Raw genomic sequence first — 16,146 nt, 5'->3', positions numbered from 1 at the left:
AGGCAAAGAGAAGAGATCGTCATTGATGGGTTCATCACACAGAGTCAGTGGAGAGACCAGCAAGCCAGTGTTGCTGGCATGTGATGCTCCACCAAGGTTGTCCATGGTGCCATGGTGGTGGGAGTGGTGGGAAGGCCGTGCAGGCTTCAAGGAGGGCCTGATAGGTGAGAAGGGACCTGAAGGCTGGGTAAGAGTTTGTCAACCAGAGAACACAGCATGGCCTTCCATGAGGAGGAAGCAGCACGAGGAAGGCAGAGAAGAAACTATGGTTTACTTTGAGGAACTATGAGAAATTTGGGGTACCCTGATTGTGTGTGTGTAGAATAAGGTCTGGGTCAGTGGTCAGACTTAAAAGGTATGAAAAATCACAATGACTTGGGGAACAATTTGTAGTACAATAGTTATAGCAACTCAGAAATATACTTCTAAGTGTAAAGTAAAAGTTAATGAAAAACACAGCAATTTGTACAAAACATATAGCTCTGGTTCTCAACCTAGTTTCCCACCATTTAACATACACTCACATCAGTGATAGAGGTGCAGTTAGCTGCAGGTTCCCTCCCTGGGTGACCATATCAGCCTCTGCTGAAAGTGTCTCCAGATTGAATGAGCCGAAACCTGATACACCCTTAGGGAGCTGTGCCCTTTCTCTCAATTCCCCTCCTCTCTCTCAAGAGTTGCGTTTGACTGCTGCCCTCCGCTGGAGCGTAGCTATCTGTAAAGTGAGGAGTACCTGTATTGCTTTGTATCCAAAGAAAATGACCCACTAATGTAAATGCATATTTTAATAAATAGATATGTCAATAAAGTCAATGTATATATATTATGTGCATATATATACATATGTATATCCCAAATGCGGCCTGATTCTTCTTTGTTCAGGGTACAAGTGGCAGATTAGCAATAAAACCCCAAGTTTGCTCAAGAGTGCTCCTGTGTGGTCAAAGGACTAGCCTGCATCATCTACCGTGCTTTCACTCTGGACAGGAGTGGTGGGGGCTGCATGCCCAGTGGTTTCCCTCATAGTTCTGGGCTCTAGGAGTCCACACTGCCTGTATTCACTTCCAGCACGTTCCAGGGTGAGACTCTGAAGGCCATTGCTGCTGCTGCTGTGCTCACCCTGGGAGTATATTCTCTTCAGCCAGGCCTTCCTCCACCCTAGGAGTAGGTGCAGATCTAGTAGAAGAGTCGATCTCTCCACATCACAGCTCCAGTGGTGCTGTGACTGTTAGCAAGATATGAGAATCAAGGAGAAGTGGATATGCCCATGGGGTACTGGCCATGCTCTAGAGACCAGCTGCTCTCAAAACCACCAACCCGGAATATTTCCAAGCCCTTCTAGTGTCCCTGGAATCCAGGCCCAAGAACATGAGGCCCAGAGGGAAGAAATATCCCATTTCCCTGGTCTGGGTGGGGGATAACCTTCCTAGCTCTTCACAGAATGACTGACAGAGGGTAGCCCCATTCCCCTTGGGGGAAAATGCCCACTGCTACCTACAGGGACAACATATCCTGTCCTGACACCCTGATGCCACTTCTTTCCATGCATTTGGCTTGTGTGCACTGGAATCAGGTGGCTCACATGTGAAAGAAGCAGATTCCTGGCTTGCTCCCAGACCCATTAGATCAGAACATGGGAATGGGGCCTGGAGTTTGCTGATAAGAGACTGCCATGCCAGTGCATTCCTTGGAGTCAGAAGCTTTGGTGTTCAGTATTTCTTATGGAGATAGCAGTGGTGCAGTCTGGACTGAGCCTCACCTGCCAGGTTCCTCCCAAGTGAGGAGGGGCTAACTCACCCTTCTTGAATCTGCTGGGTCTCAGCTCTTGACTTCCTCTAAACAGAACATCCACAAAACAGGGACATGAACGCTCACAAAGACCTGTGACCATGCAGGCAAAGTAGGCTCACATCTTCCTAGAGGCTCTTCCCCTCAGGCAACCTGATCTGGGGGATGAGCTCTCCCTACAGCTGGGCCACCTTGTACCTGATCACAGGAGCAATCAGGCTTTTTAGGTTTCAGCTTCTCAAATGTCTTTATTTCATAGATCTGCAAAGAGTCTTTGCTTTTTCATTTGCATAACCAAATGGTTGGGTCAAGTGGTTTCCTTAAAACAAGTCTGCACATAGTACAGCTGTGGACAGGAGAGCCAGGGACCTTCTCGGAAGGGTGACTGACAGTGGAATTCATGTGGAAAATGACTTTCAGACCAAAGGTGTAAACTGGAGTGTCCCATGCAAGGGGTGTCCCATGCTCCTTGATCAGGAGCAGGTGATCATCATAGTAACGGGCTACAAATGTGGTTGTTCTGCTTTTTCAGTTGGCATCATTTTTTTTAAAATTGAGCCACCATACTGGGTGTGGTGGCTTGTGCCTGTAATCCTGGCACTTGGGGAGGCTGAGGCAGGAGGATTGCTTGAGCCCAGGAATTCGAGACCAGCCTGGGTGACGTGACATAGGAGAAGCCATCTCTACCAAAAAATAAGAAAAAATATCCAGGAGTGGTGGCATGCACCTGTAGTCCCAGCTATTCGGAAGGCTGAGGCAGGAGGATTGCTTGAGCCCAGGAGTGTGAGACTGCTGTGAGCTATGACTGTGCTACTCACTCCAGCCTGGGCAATAGAGCAAGGCCTTATCAAAAAAAAAAAGATCAAGCCACCAAAATAAAAAGTTAACAAGAGAAAAAAATGATAAATCTTGACATATTATTGGGCTGTTTTAAAAATGACTTTCAGTAAAATTTTACTGTTGGCTAAAAAGAAAAATTGAACAACACTTTAAAACCAAAAGTTTCTAATAAAAATCCAGATTTCCAGCTTTTCTGGAATAATTCAGAAGATTGATACCCTGCACAGCAGCATCACTAGAGCTGAGCTGCCACCACCGCTGTTAGCCTAGCTGCCTGGTCCCCACGTCCCTGGCACTCACTACGCTGTCCACGCTGTTGTTGTCTTACACCAGTGTGGTGCCCTCAGTCTGCTGCTGCCTGACTCTGGAGGCCTCGTGTGTGTGCTCTGATTTGCACGGGGGAGAAGTGCAGTACCCCGTCCTATGAGTGGGAGCATCCACTCACAGCTGCCACTAGAGTGCCTGATTACACCACTGTCTCACAGGAAGCTCCCTTCCACCAGCCTTTTCAATGTTCAGTTTGGGAAGAATAGTTCTCCATGCCTTATGTCCAAGACCTGGGCTAGCATTTTCTTGTTTTTTACCTGGATTTGGCCAACTGTTGTGTTTTTTAGTGGAAATCTTACACCCCCAGAGCGTTTGTCGGTTGTCACCAGTTGAGATGTTCTCTTTCTCTAACTGTAATGCTTGCAGGGCTGGGGATGAATGTCTGAAGCAGGGGACCAGAGTAACAAATCCCAGTGTGATTTTGTTCAGGACATGTGTTCAGTCCTCCCTTCGTCTCCACACCACTGAGACGTCCCAGCAACCTACCTGGGGAGCCGATGTTTCACACAGTTCCCTTATATATGGCCCTCTTGCAAGGATTATCAGGGTTTTTTGTTTGTTTCTTGAGACAGGGTCGCACTGTCACCCAGGCTGGAGTGCAGTGGTGTGATTGTAGCTCACTGAAGTCCTGAACTCTTGGGTTCAAGCCATTCTCCCACCTCAGCCTCCCAAGTAGCTGGGACTACAAGAACATGCCACTGCGCTCAGCTAATTTTTTACTTTTTGTAGAGATGAGGTCTCACTATGTTGCCCAGGCTGGTCTGGAACTCCTGGCCTCAAGCAAATGTCCTATCTTGGTCTCCCAAAACACTGGGATTACAGGTGTGAGCCACAGCCTCCAGCCAATTGTCAGATTTTAAGGGCAATCCTACCAAGGGAGCAGATATAGCCAATAAGGCCCCAGGCAGGAACCCAGGAAGGCCCCTTGAAAATCTGTTCTTTTTAAATTTTAGAAGTAAATGGAAAAAGTTTAGAGATTCCAAATTTCATTTAAAGACAGTTAAGGGCCAGGCTCAGTGTGGCTCATGCCTGTAATCCCAGCACTTTGGGAGGCCGAGGTGGGTGGATCACTTGAGGGCAGGAGACCAGCCTGGCCAACATGGAGAAACCCTATCTCTACTAAAAATACAAAAATTAGCTGGGCTTGGTGGCAAGTGCCAGTAACCCCAGCTATTCAGGAGGCTGAGGCAGGAGGATCGTTTGAACCCAGGAGGCAGAGGTTGCAGTGAACCATGGTCGTGCCACTGCACTCTAGCCTCGGTGACAGAGCAAGACTCTGTCTCAAAAACAAAAACAAACAATTAAGACACAGCTATGCTTCTAACTTTATTCTAAAAGACACTTTCTTTACATGTTAATAATAATGACATTGACTTGGCATCTTATAAAACTTAAAATGTGATTTAATCAGTGGTATTTTAAAAGCATGAAGGCACCTGAATGTCTAGCACGTTGAAGCACAGGGCACTTTTTTTTTTTTTTTTTAATTTGAGACGGAGTCTCGCTCTGTCGCCCCGGCTGGAGTGCAGTGACCGGATCTCAGCTCACTGCAAGCTCCGCCTCCCGGGTTTACGCCATTCTCCTGCCTCAGCCTCCCGAGTAGCTGGGACTACAGGCGCCCGCCATCTCGCCCGGCTAAATTTTTGTATTTTTTAGTACAGACAGGGTTTCGCCGTGTTAGCCAGGATGGTCTCGATCTCCTGACCTCGTGATCCGCCCGTCTCGGCCTCCCAAAGTGCTGGGATTACAGGCTTGAGCCACCGCGCCCGGCCAGCACAGGGCACTTTTGCCTTTGATGGGGAGCAAGCTGTGTCTCCTGCTTCTGGGCCGGGAGGTACGTGCTCAAGAGAGAGGGAGGCGAAGGAGGAGGATGACAGTACATTCTTCAGACATTTCCAAAGAGAAAGTTCTTCTTAATCAGTGACAGAGGAGGATAAGGCCACATAGACAGGTGGCTTCTATGTCAAAATCTTTATTTTCTGAGACAGGGTCTCACTTTGTCACCCAGGCTGGAGTGCAGTGGTGCGATCTAGGCTCACTGCAGCCTCTAGCTCCTGGGCTCAGGTGATCCTCCTGCCTCAGCCTCTCGGGTAGCTGGGACTACAGACGCATGCCACCAAGCCTGGCTAATTTTTGTATTTTTTGTAGAGATGAGGCTTTACCATGTTGGCCGGGCTGGTCTCGAACTCCTGTGTTCAAGCAAATCCACCCACCTTGGATTCCCAAAGTGCTGGGATTACAGGCAAAAGCCACAGTGTCCGGCCTTGATTTTATTTTAAGTTTTTGTTTGAAAAGTACCCCTAACACACACTTACATACAAAGTAAAAATCAATTCCACCACTAAAAACATTTACAATACGGAAGGCAGAATAACCCTATAATCTCCTCCCTGTACCTCACCTGTCCCCCACACTCCCCAATCCCATGGCTCAGAGGAAACCTCAGTGATTTTTCCCAGCAATGCTGATTCAGGCATCATTTGCCTCTAATCCGAACTGAAAGACAGGGCTCTGGGCACAGGCATCTCCCAGAAGCTTCTCCGGTTTTTCTTAGAATCCATGTACTAACTCGCCTTACCTGCCCTTCAGCTCCGGTCATGAAGCGAAGGAGGGCAGGTCCTCTTCGCTTGTGGTGCTACCCTGAAGGCACAAATACAACCTGGGGTGTTGAGGGGAGTGCTGGAGGAGGGCATGGGGCTGCCGAGGGAAGCACTTGGTACCATTTTAATGCTGGAGTTGCAGGGCTAGAGGAGACAGGATTCCACAGCCTTTGGAGATGAAGTTCCCACTCCAAATGCAGACGGGGAAGCTAGCAATTTCAGTTCTCAGCATCGAAAAAGTTTTGGCCATGAAAGTAGAAATCACTGCTCAAGGGAGGGATTTCCTGACTCAAGACAAAATGCTCAGACAATCAACAAATCATGCGGGAAGAGGCTCTATGTAAAATGTTACGTTTAAGAAAAGATTCAACATACCTGCCCATGTACCCCCTATATCTAAAAGTTGAAAAAATTTTAAAAGTTTACAAAATTGTGCACAAATCTCAAATGGATGAAGTCGATTTCTACGTGTCTATCTCTTTATGAATATTCAGACATAAATAGAAGAAATCCAAACTGAAATACACAAAAATGTTCCTAAAGTTGTACTTTATTTTTACCTGTATTTTTCCATTTTTCTTTAATGAGGATGGATTTCTCTTGTAGCAAAATGTTATACTGAAACAAAGATTGAATGCTACATCTATAGTAACTTAAACTGGTCTTTGACAAAAAGGGACTAAATCTAGGGTTACAAAAGATATGTGAAAACCGGCACCAGACACTGGGAGGAAGAATCTTTTTTGAGCCCCAGTTTCTCAGTAAGGAGATGCTTAAATAGTTCCATAGAGTTCTAAGTGATTCACAATCCCTGAATCAACGCTGACAAGTGAAGCTTGGGCTGGGGTTTTAAAAATTATATCCCTTACTTTGTCCTGTATGAGAAAGAACTTGTGAAAGCAGTTTTATGGTCCCTGGTGGCCTTTGAAGTTCTGGGGTGCAGGAGGGTTTGAGGTTGCCTGGGGCAATGGTTAGGACTGCTCTCAGAGGGGGCAAGGCTGCAGCTCTCTGAGCGATCCTGAAGGCTCTGCTCCTTCAGCACAGGTGCCCTGGGTCCAGAGTCTTCTGTTAGGGAATCTGGTTTTCTCTCGTAGGTGTGAGGTCTTCTTACCATGACCTCCCATTTGACGTCTTTCGATCAGTATCCGCATTTCCCCCTCTCCGTTACTCTATAGTTACGAATGTATACCACACATTGGTGCGTAAGACTGGAAAGTAAAAATGTCATTTTGACAAGACTGATTTTCACACTGAACACAGCGAAAACCCTCTTTAACTCTGTGGGGTGGTGTTCTACTCTGAGGGACCAGGGAACCATCTCACAGTCTGCCAAGGACTCTTTCGTGCCCTCCTTAGACAATCAATGCAAAAGAAGGCAGGTCATTTTCTTGTTTTAGATGAGAGTAACTGAAGATTTTATTTCAGCTAATTTTATATTAGCAATTTAAAATGTTTATTCCCTCAGAGTCGAAATAAATCTGTAGGAATAACAAGGTTTCCAAATATTAACATTTGCTTTTGGTTCAGACTTTCAAAAGCCTTTATTCCCACCCTTCCCCCAACCTCTCTTTAATTTTACCTGTTCTGAGCTCTTTGAGTACTAAACAACGGAATCTCAGATGCTTCTGGCAACTATGTGTTATTAGTCAGGAATGGCACCTTGTTATTTGATTGCATTTTATTGTTTCCTTCAGCTCAATGTGTACCTGATATTGGAGGGCTCTCCCTATGGGTTGGGATTGAGAGATGTTACAAATGATGTGGTTTTTATTATTTCTGTGAGCTCCTGTGCAGCCGGGTGAGATTCCTGAGGCTGTGTAAGCTGGAGGTCAGGCCTGAGTTGCCCTGCTCTGACTAGTAGAGCCCAGTGTCCACACTGCAGCACAGCCACTTCTCCCTGTATCATAGAATGGCTGGGGCAGCTGCTGTTCTGCCGACTTGAGATGCCTGTTCCATGAGGAGATCAGTAGGAGTTCAGCACGGCTATCCTGGCCTTTTCACACAATGGGTCTAGTTTACCATCGCCTCCTAGGGAAATAGATATAATTGTCTTTTGGTCAGCTTTATATACAATTTGTTATCATATCAGACATACCTATGGCTTCCACTCAGAGTGCATTTTCAAAGGCTACAGGCTGGTAAAATGTTAACTAGTTTTTAATAGAGTGTTAGTGGATTGCAAAGCTTTAACTTCTGAGCACAGAGAGGCATGCACGGTGCCAGCCTGTCAGGCCATAAGCTCTCCAGGACAAAGACATCACATGAATGTTGCTGATAGTGTCATGCACTGCTGGCATATCAACTCAAATTATCTTAGCAAGTCAGAATAGAATAAACAAGTGAAACAAAAGCAGCTTCAAAAGCAAATAATAATAGAATGTATATTATTAAAGTACAAAAAAACTGTTTTCCCTTAATTCCATCACATCCCTTGAAGTCCAGGGCTTCACTTCATTTTCCTTCCTCTTCTGTTTCCAACGTTTGGGAAGACTTGAAGCATCACACACTTTACTGTGTGGTTTTGGATGTTCTCCTGTGTGTGCCACTGAAAGCACAGGGCTTTCAGTAGAAGTTTCAGCCTCAGAAAGAAACCCAATTTGAATCCAGGCATGACATACTGATCACTTCAACTAGAAATTGAGGGACTCCTCAGAGGAGGCAAAGTCCTGGCTGGAAATGTCGCCAAAGGGCTTACCAAACTCCAAGTCCTTAATGTTGCAGTGGAAGACGACTTCTTCATTCACCATGAGTTCCACCACATTCCAGTCTTCTATCTTCTCTAGGATTACCTTGTGTCCATCTCTGGCCAACACAGCTGGGAAGGACAGAAAAGGAGGTGAGTGACATGGGGTCAGACTTCAAACTAACCTGATTCGTAGCAGTCCTCATGATGACAGTAGCTTGTCTGCCATCTAGCTGCTCATGGGTATCACTTAACTGCCCTGGTAGGCACTTTCTGGGTGCTGGTCCCAGGTGCCCTCACCTTTGCTGGGAAGCACAGCCAGAGGCCTGAGTAATTCAGGTTTCAGTTGCTATTTGTCCCACACCAAAGCGATCTGTTAAACAATGAGCTTTCTCTAGTAAAGGGCTATTGGGCTTTCCAGAGGCTCAATCTCATAGAGACCACACTCAGTGCTGGAGAAGACTCGGGGGAATAGGCAGCTTCTTATCCTGCTGATGGAGGTACACATTGAGCACCTTCTGGAGGGCAATCTGGCAGTACCTACCAAAAGCCTCAAAAAATGATTCTAATCTTTAGTCCAGGAAATTACACTTAAAAGAAAGCTTCCCAAAGAAAAAAATAAAACAATACAGGCAGATTTTTGCAACAAGATGTCTTTTCTCTATTATTATGATAGCAAAATACTGTGAATAACTTATATATCTAATAATGAGAGGATGGCCAAATAAATGGTGGAATATCCATTTGGACATTTATAAAAATGTTTATGAACTTTTTTAATGGCAAGAAAAATACTTGCAATATAAGCAAAAACTTAGGATACAAATATGTATAATACATGTTTAAAATATACAGTCAATATGAATTCAAATATGTGATGAAGAAAATACCCATTGAATACCTGTCTGTGGTGAGATTTTGGGAAATGTTTTTCTCTTTATTCTTTCAGCATTTTCCAGATTGCCTATAATAATCTGAAAAAAAAGTTTTTTAGAAAAGCTAATGAAGCAACTTTTATTCTTACCTTTGGAATCTGCATTTTGGTTACCGTTTACATTCAATGGCTCCTTCCCCAGAGATCAGTCATGGAATAACTGTTGGATTTAATCTTTTTATTGTGGAAATGCAAAGGTGTGTGGCTTAGAAGAATATGATGTACATTAGACAGCCTAGAGCTCTATTTCTTCCAATGTATTTCTCCCCAGTTTCCTGGATATATTTACCCCATAACATCAATATTAGAGTGAGTGTGCCAATCATCACCTTTGTTGGTCTTCATATGTTGGTGAGAATTTTAGTTAGGATGGAAAGAGAAAACAGACGGGGGCATACTCTTTAAAGTCTTGCCATTTCAATCAGTTTTACACGGAGTAAAGCAAACAGTTATGTCAGTTAATTGCACTTAATTACAGAGACAATTGCTATTTCAAAATGTTGGTGTGTCCACTTCTTCATCTTTCAATCAGTTCAAGAACATCCAGCCCCAACTGTGAACATTTTAATTCTGCGATTTTAATTTCACTTCTGGAAAGGAACTTCAGAAAAAGACTCAGCAAGGATCTCCATTAACAAGACAGCACTCCCTGGGTACCCAGAGGTGGCCCTAATTGACCCGCGTCAGCTAATGCGTCTCTAAAAAATGGTTGCATCTTTTTCGTTGGCATATTTATTGTATCCTGTTTAAGTGTTTTGTTCTTAAACGTCTTTGAAGAAGACACTCAGCTTGGACCCATGACTTGTTTAAATGAAGTGGTCCAGCTCGTGTGGAAAGGCAGCTGATCATCTAGGGAGACATAAAGGCAGTCCATGCGCAGAGATTTCTGGGATCCCATGCTCCCTCAGCAGCAACCCCCCAGGATGGGGGAGCTGCATTTGTCTGACGACACTCCTGGAAGATGGACTTCAATTTGACAGGAAGAAATCAGGAGCAAAACAGCTTCTCCATTCCCACCTTACACCAGCCCTCCACCCCCACCTGTGAGGCAAGGTGCTGCCACTCCGCGGTTAAAATCCAGTGCCAACTCTCTAAGGCCTGGAGAAGCGAGGGTGCATGGACTGTGAGCGAGGAGCAGCCCTATGGGAGGAGGCCCCAGGAGGCAAGCACGCTGTAACCTGCCCCTGGCCCTCCTGCAGGGCCTGCTGACTGAGCCTCATGTGACATCTGAGCTTGGAGTTTGTTTTAAGAGGACAGTGGCACTTACACGGCATGATGTAGCTCAGAAACAGTATTTGATCCACCGAATCACTCACCCTATAGAGTTGAGGGGTGCTGAATAGTGGGGGTCCACTTCATCTTCGGGCAAATTAAGTCCAACAGGAAGAAACCCTCTTAAGAGACACACCACTCCTCACTCTGCCCTCTACAGGGGCGCAAAGTACAGGCTCTCATGGTCTTAAAGGGCACGTGTCTTCCTCACTGACCAGAATTCTCTCCAAGTGCCTGGTTTTAATACAGGCTCATGGAAGAAGCAAACATAGAATGGCCCTGGGCACTGCCCATGACACCTTTTGACCCACAGAGTGACCTAAGTCTGATTCTTGCTAAAGCGACAAGCTGCCTCAGAGTCTACATTGAATATTCAGTCCCGGGACACTCCCTTCCCATCACTTTGGGAGGTGTTGAGCTGGCTCTAAGGTGGCCAGTGCAGGCTTAAGGGATCAAACACTAGACACCCCAGAATTCCTGCAGCTCATCCAAATGCCACCTCTCTAAATGGAGCACCCATTTCCTTCCATGAGCTGCTGTGGGGTTGTCTAGTCAAAGAAAGGTCAGATAAATATACTCCCTGAAACAAAGCCTGTGCGAAGGCAGTGGGTAAACTCCAGCATAAATCAACCAGAAGCTATAAGGCCACCTGCAGCCCGCCTGCCTCTTTGAAGTGGCACCTCATTCTTCAAGGGGGATCTAAATAAACGAAAGGGACATGGAAAAGGCTCCCTTCTTGCCGGTGCTGGTGGAATTGTGCACCATCTGCGAATGATTTAAATGCCACTGGTCAGGAAGTAAAGGTAAACAGACCTCTCTCCCTCCTTTACTCAGCACAGAGGCATACCCATGCCCACGAGCGAGGGCCGCCGATGCATAGCTAGCACAGGAGAATGGCACACAAGGTGTCTCAGCTACGTAGGGTGGATTCTATTTTGAGTAGGTCATTTGGCAAACTTAAGTACAGCATGCAAGCGGCAAGCGTGGCCAGGGAAATTACTTAGAACTTTTTGTTAAGCATTAGTTTAGCTTCACCAGCATTGAGGTCATAGTGGAAACATTTTGCTGAGTTATTATAATTCATGGATAATAAAGAGAGAACAAAAATTTTCAGATTGCTAAAGGCATGGTAAGTTCAGAAAAGATCAGGCCTATTTCTAAAGCCAGCAGGGCTTCGGGAAATGATAAAGAGCTGTAATTTTAAAAGAAACACAGAATTCAGATGCAGATTTTACAGAGGAGGGCCTGCAAAGGTACCACTCTCTGCCTGCTGGGTCTAAAGTTGTGGGGGGTGCAGATGCTCCCTGCTTTGCTGCGGTGAACACCCTGGCCCTTGTTGGCTGCTGGTATTACATGACTTATCATTCATCGATATACAGAACTGACTTTACAAATCAACCACCTACTGATACCTTGCAACCCTCAAGTCTCCTTCAGCCACAAAAATGCTCCTCTTGCTCTTCTCCAAATACTCTTCCCCTCCCCTACTGTGGAAAGTGCCGCCTGCGCCTGCTGCCTTCCTTTTTGCTGTGTTTCTACCCGCCCACCTCCTGCAGGGAAGCCTTCAGCTCACCAGGTCCACAGCCCGCCCTCTCAGAGGTCAGGAAACCATCGCAATTCAGTGGCTTCCCAGAGCTCCCCACCCCTCTCAGACCCACCTCCTTTCTTGGTTCTTTAAAATACTTTTGATGGTAAAAACAAATATTTTTTTGAACTCTAAATTTAAAAAATCAAGTTATCAATGTAATGCAGATTCATAATTAGTTTTTTTTTAAAAAAACCTTAAAATTATAGAAAAGGACAAAATTTTAAAAATCACTCCTAATTCTTCTCTCCCTCTGTCTTTTTCAGTAGCAGTAAGACCATGGCATTCAAGACCATGTTTGTTCCCTTCGCACTGCATCGTGTGCCCCAGTCCTGTCACACACATAGAGTGGCTGCGTTCCTTTTCAGTGCTGTGTAGCATTTTACATGATGTATGCACTACAATTTATTTAGTCATTCCTTTTTCTGGTTGTTTCCAATTCTTCGTTATCACTGAGAATGTTGTGGAAAACATTCACAGTATGCATCCTTGTGCGTGCATGAGGTTTGTTTTTTCTTTTATAAGGAAGATACTGAGAAATGGAACAGCTGGATTCTACAGTATATGATCACATTTTAACAGACACTGACAAGTTGTCCTCTAGGATGACAGTTCAATTTGCTCTCCTGCTGAGGATAAATTAGGAAAATACTCTTTTTCTCAGTCTTTAATCAGCCATGAATTCTTCTCTCCCTAGAAATCACCTCTGCTCAATAGTTTGGAGCCCACTGGTCATTTTCTTCTCGAAATGCCATCACCTGCTCCCTTATGCCTCCAGTTCTCTCCTCAGTCTGCGCCTGCTCCTCCACAGGCTGCTCCTCTTAACACACCTTGCCCTCAGAGGGGCTGTCTCGTCCTGTCATCTCCAGTCCTGTCTTTCCTCGCTTCCTCTGCAGTCTCACCTCCTGTGGTTCTAGCATTCGGCTTTATGCAGGTTGATTTTCTTAACTAAGGTTTATTCTTACAATATGCCAGGCACAGCTCTGGGCTGGGACCCAGCAGAGAACAGAACCAGACAAGAACCCCTGCCCCTTCCCTCCTCAAAGCATGTGGGGGAGAAGGGTAACAAGGTATACAGGTGAGTGCGTGCTGAGGTAGGTAATCACGAGTATGAAGAAGAAATAAGGAGGGAAGGGAGAGCAGGAAGAGGGAGGCAGAGGGAAGTGCTGACGTTTTTGGTGGGATGTCCAAGGAAGGCCTGCCCATGAAGATGACTTTTCAGGAATATCTTGAGACTGAGAGAATGAAGCTGAAAACCACGTGAGAAAGAGCGTTCCAGGCAGAGCGGCTGTGAAGCCCCAAGGTGAGAGCTGGCTAGGAGCATTGAAGGACTGCAGGAGGTGGCTGTGGCTGCAGCAGCGGGCCAGGGAGAGGATAGGCAGAAGCAGGAGGGGGTGAGATCAGAGGGGCCATGAGGAGCCTGGGGGGCCATGAGGAGCCTAGGGGGCCATGTGAGCCTTTGGCTTCTCCCCTGAGTGAGCTGGGGGGGTGGGGGGGGGCCTGGAATGTTCTCAGGTGTAAAGGCCGTGCTGTGATTCAGGTTTACCAGTATCAGCTGGCTGTGGTGCTGAGAACAGACTGCAAGCAGATGAGGGTCGCAGGGAACGGAGTCAGGAGGCCATGGCAGTAATCCAGGCAGGAGATGTTGGCGGGTGAACAAAAAATGCAGAGGGGGTAGTCAGGAGGCCTAAGAGGGATTAATTCTGGGTGTACTTCGAGGGCAAAGCTGACAAATTGTGTTGACAGACTAAACAGGGAGTGTGAGGGAAACAGAAGAGTGAGAGGTGCCTGCAGGGTGTCAGGCCTGAGTAACTGCAAGATGGAGCTGCTGTGAGCAGTGGAGAGGGGAAGTGGGCAGAGCTGCTGGTGGGGGTGAGTGCTAGGAGTCTAGTTGGAAATTTGGGGCATACTGAGATGCCTACTCAACATGCCAGTGGCAAGGACAGGTCCTGATTAAAGACATAAATTTGGAAGTTCATCAGCATATAGATGTCATTTAAAGTCAAAGCTATTCTTGACTCAAATCTCCTGCCTTCATCTTTCTTCCAAACTCCAGAATGTAATTTCTAGCCACTGGCTTAATATTTCTTAATAGTTCATTCCACCTCCCACCCTGCCACTTCTCCTCCTTAAATTTCTTCTTCCAAAATTGGATTCTTAAGGTACATCCCTGATTTCATCATCCTTTAGCTCAAGAACCTTCGCTGGCTTCCTGTTGCCAAGGATGAGACAGGCTGGACTCCCTTGTTGCACATCCTCCTCCAACCAGACCCAATAGCCTGCTGCTCCCCAGAAGTGCCCAGGCTGCCTGCACCCCCCCTTCTCAATGAACCTTCCTCAGGAACAATAAGAATTAATGCTTGCAGAGCCCTTACTGTGTGCAGTCATGGAGTTCATTACTTTACATGCACTTGCTCATCAGAATCTCACATGGGTGAGGCAGGGATTCACATTCCTCTTTTATAAACAAGGAAACTGAGACTCACAAAGGTAAAACCACTTGATTTTCACCTTGACTACAAAGCCACTAAATGGTGGAGCCCAATTCAAACTGTAGGTGTTGACTTCAGAGTCCCTGTGCTTATCCTCTGCTCATGCCATCTCTCTGCCAGAAGTGCCAAGAATGTAGGCAGGAGATAAGTGACCAGGGAGAGGTGACAAGTAAAGCTGACAGGATTTGTGGACAAACTAGGTGGGGAGTTTCCCCCAATACTGTTAAGTTGTATATTATAACAAAATGTTCACTTATGCATTCTGCTTTAATAAAAATTTTGGTATATAAATGATGTAATGGAACTCCTACAATCATCCTGGTTGTGGCAGGAACAAGGAACAAAAAACTTCCACAAAACAGCGGAGCAGACAGCTCCAAACTCCCATTCCTCTGCAGATACATAAAAACAAACAAACAAACAAACCCAGAAATGGTCAGAACCAACATTGTCAAAACTCTAGAAAATGGTCAAAGGTCTACAGCAACCAAGTGAATACTGAATCAAAGAAAAGGTAGCTTTAAAATGGTAGGAAGGCTTTGTGGCATATTTGCCTGCCCTTGCCGCACCACTTCCCCGACCTGGTGGCAGTCTTGAAGATAGCAGCCTGTGTTCCCGGTATGGGACTCTGGTTCTTGATTCCAGAGGGAGCAGAGTGGACCTTATTTACAGATTACTGTGTTTGTCTGTTCTAACCCATCTGCGGGCTTCCTGAAGAACTGAATCAAGGCACTTGTGTTCGTTTGCCTAACTTGGAATTCACACAGGGTGGAAAAACTGTGGGCAGTGCTCACAAACATTGTAAGGCAAATGAAAAACCTGCAGCTGCCTGGGTAAAAGATTACAGTTGAGACACACAACAGATCTCATAAAGCCTAAGAGAAAATCTAGACAGAGTTTCTTTGAAAAATTAGGACATTCAAAAGCACCCATGTATACTGGGGAATTTAGAAAGTCAGTACAGGCTCAGATCAGGATGCACACTCAAAAAAGACCATGAAGATCCTGCAATTTCATCACTGGCTGATCTACAGGTTCATGAAATCAGGAAGTAAAGGCTGAGGCAAAATTGTAAACAGCCTGGCCAAGTTTTATAGGAGTGTCTCAAAATGGAGCAAATACACAAATAATGGGAGAGGGTTTTTGTTTGTTTGATTTTAAAGCTCCTTGCATTCAAGAAACCTTTAGTCAAAACACTGACCACAAACTAAGCCTTCAACAGTTAGGAATGGCAAGCTCTGGGGAAGGAGGGGAATCTGATCTCCAGAAATTATACATTATAATATTTGAATGTCCAGTTTTCAACAAAAGGAATCACAAAGCATACAAAAAACTAGGAAAGTATGGGCCATGCAAAGGAAAAAATTAATTAACAGAAACTGTTCCTGAGGAAGCCCAGGCATTGGACTTACATTAAATCAACTACATTAAATATGCTCAAAGAGCCAAAGGAAGCCAGAGACAAAGAACTAAAAGAAATTAGAAGGCCGGGCGCGGTGGCTCAAGCCTGTAATCCCAGCACTTTGGGAGGCCGGGACGGGCAGATCACGAGGTCAGGAGTTCGAGACCATCCTGGCTAACACGGTGAAACCCCGTCTCTACTAAAAAATACAAAAAGCTAGCCG

The 16,146-nt window shown here is 45.6% G+C and overlaps 1 protein-coding gene across 1 annotated transcript in view; it reads right to left on the bottom strand.

Moving 5' to 3' along the window:
- Positions 1-7,021: 7,021 nt before the first annotated feature.
- LOC105517719 (chromosome unknown open reading frame, human C10orf53) overlaps positions 7,022-16,146 on the bottom strand; it is a 16,551-nt gene continuing 7,426 nt past the window's right edge. The window contains exons 2-3 of the mRNA XM_011950371.1: positions 8,251-8,370; positions 7,022-7,583 (exon numbers count right to left, since the gene is read on the bottom strand). Of these exons, the coding sequence (XP_011805761.1) occupies positions 7,519-7,583; positions 8,251-8,370 (185 nt within the window). The 3' untranslated portion in view covers positions 7,022-7,518. The remainder of the gene's footprint in view (positions 7,584-8,250; positions 8,371-16,146) is intronic.

This window comes from Colobus angolensis, unplaced genomic scaffold (genome assembly GCF_000951035.1).
Source record: "Colobus angolensis palliatus isolate OR3802 unplaced genomic scaffold, Cang.pa_1.0 Scaffold306, whole genome shotgun sequence".
NCBI lineage: Eukaryota > Metazoa > Chordata > Mammalia > Primates > Cercopithecidae > Colobus > Colobus angolensis.
The sequence above is the reverse complement of the archived record's forward strand: the minus strand, read 5'-3'. Positions and strand labels throughout refer to the sequence as shown.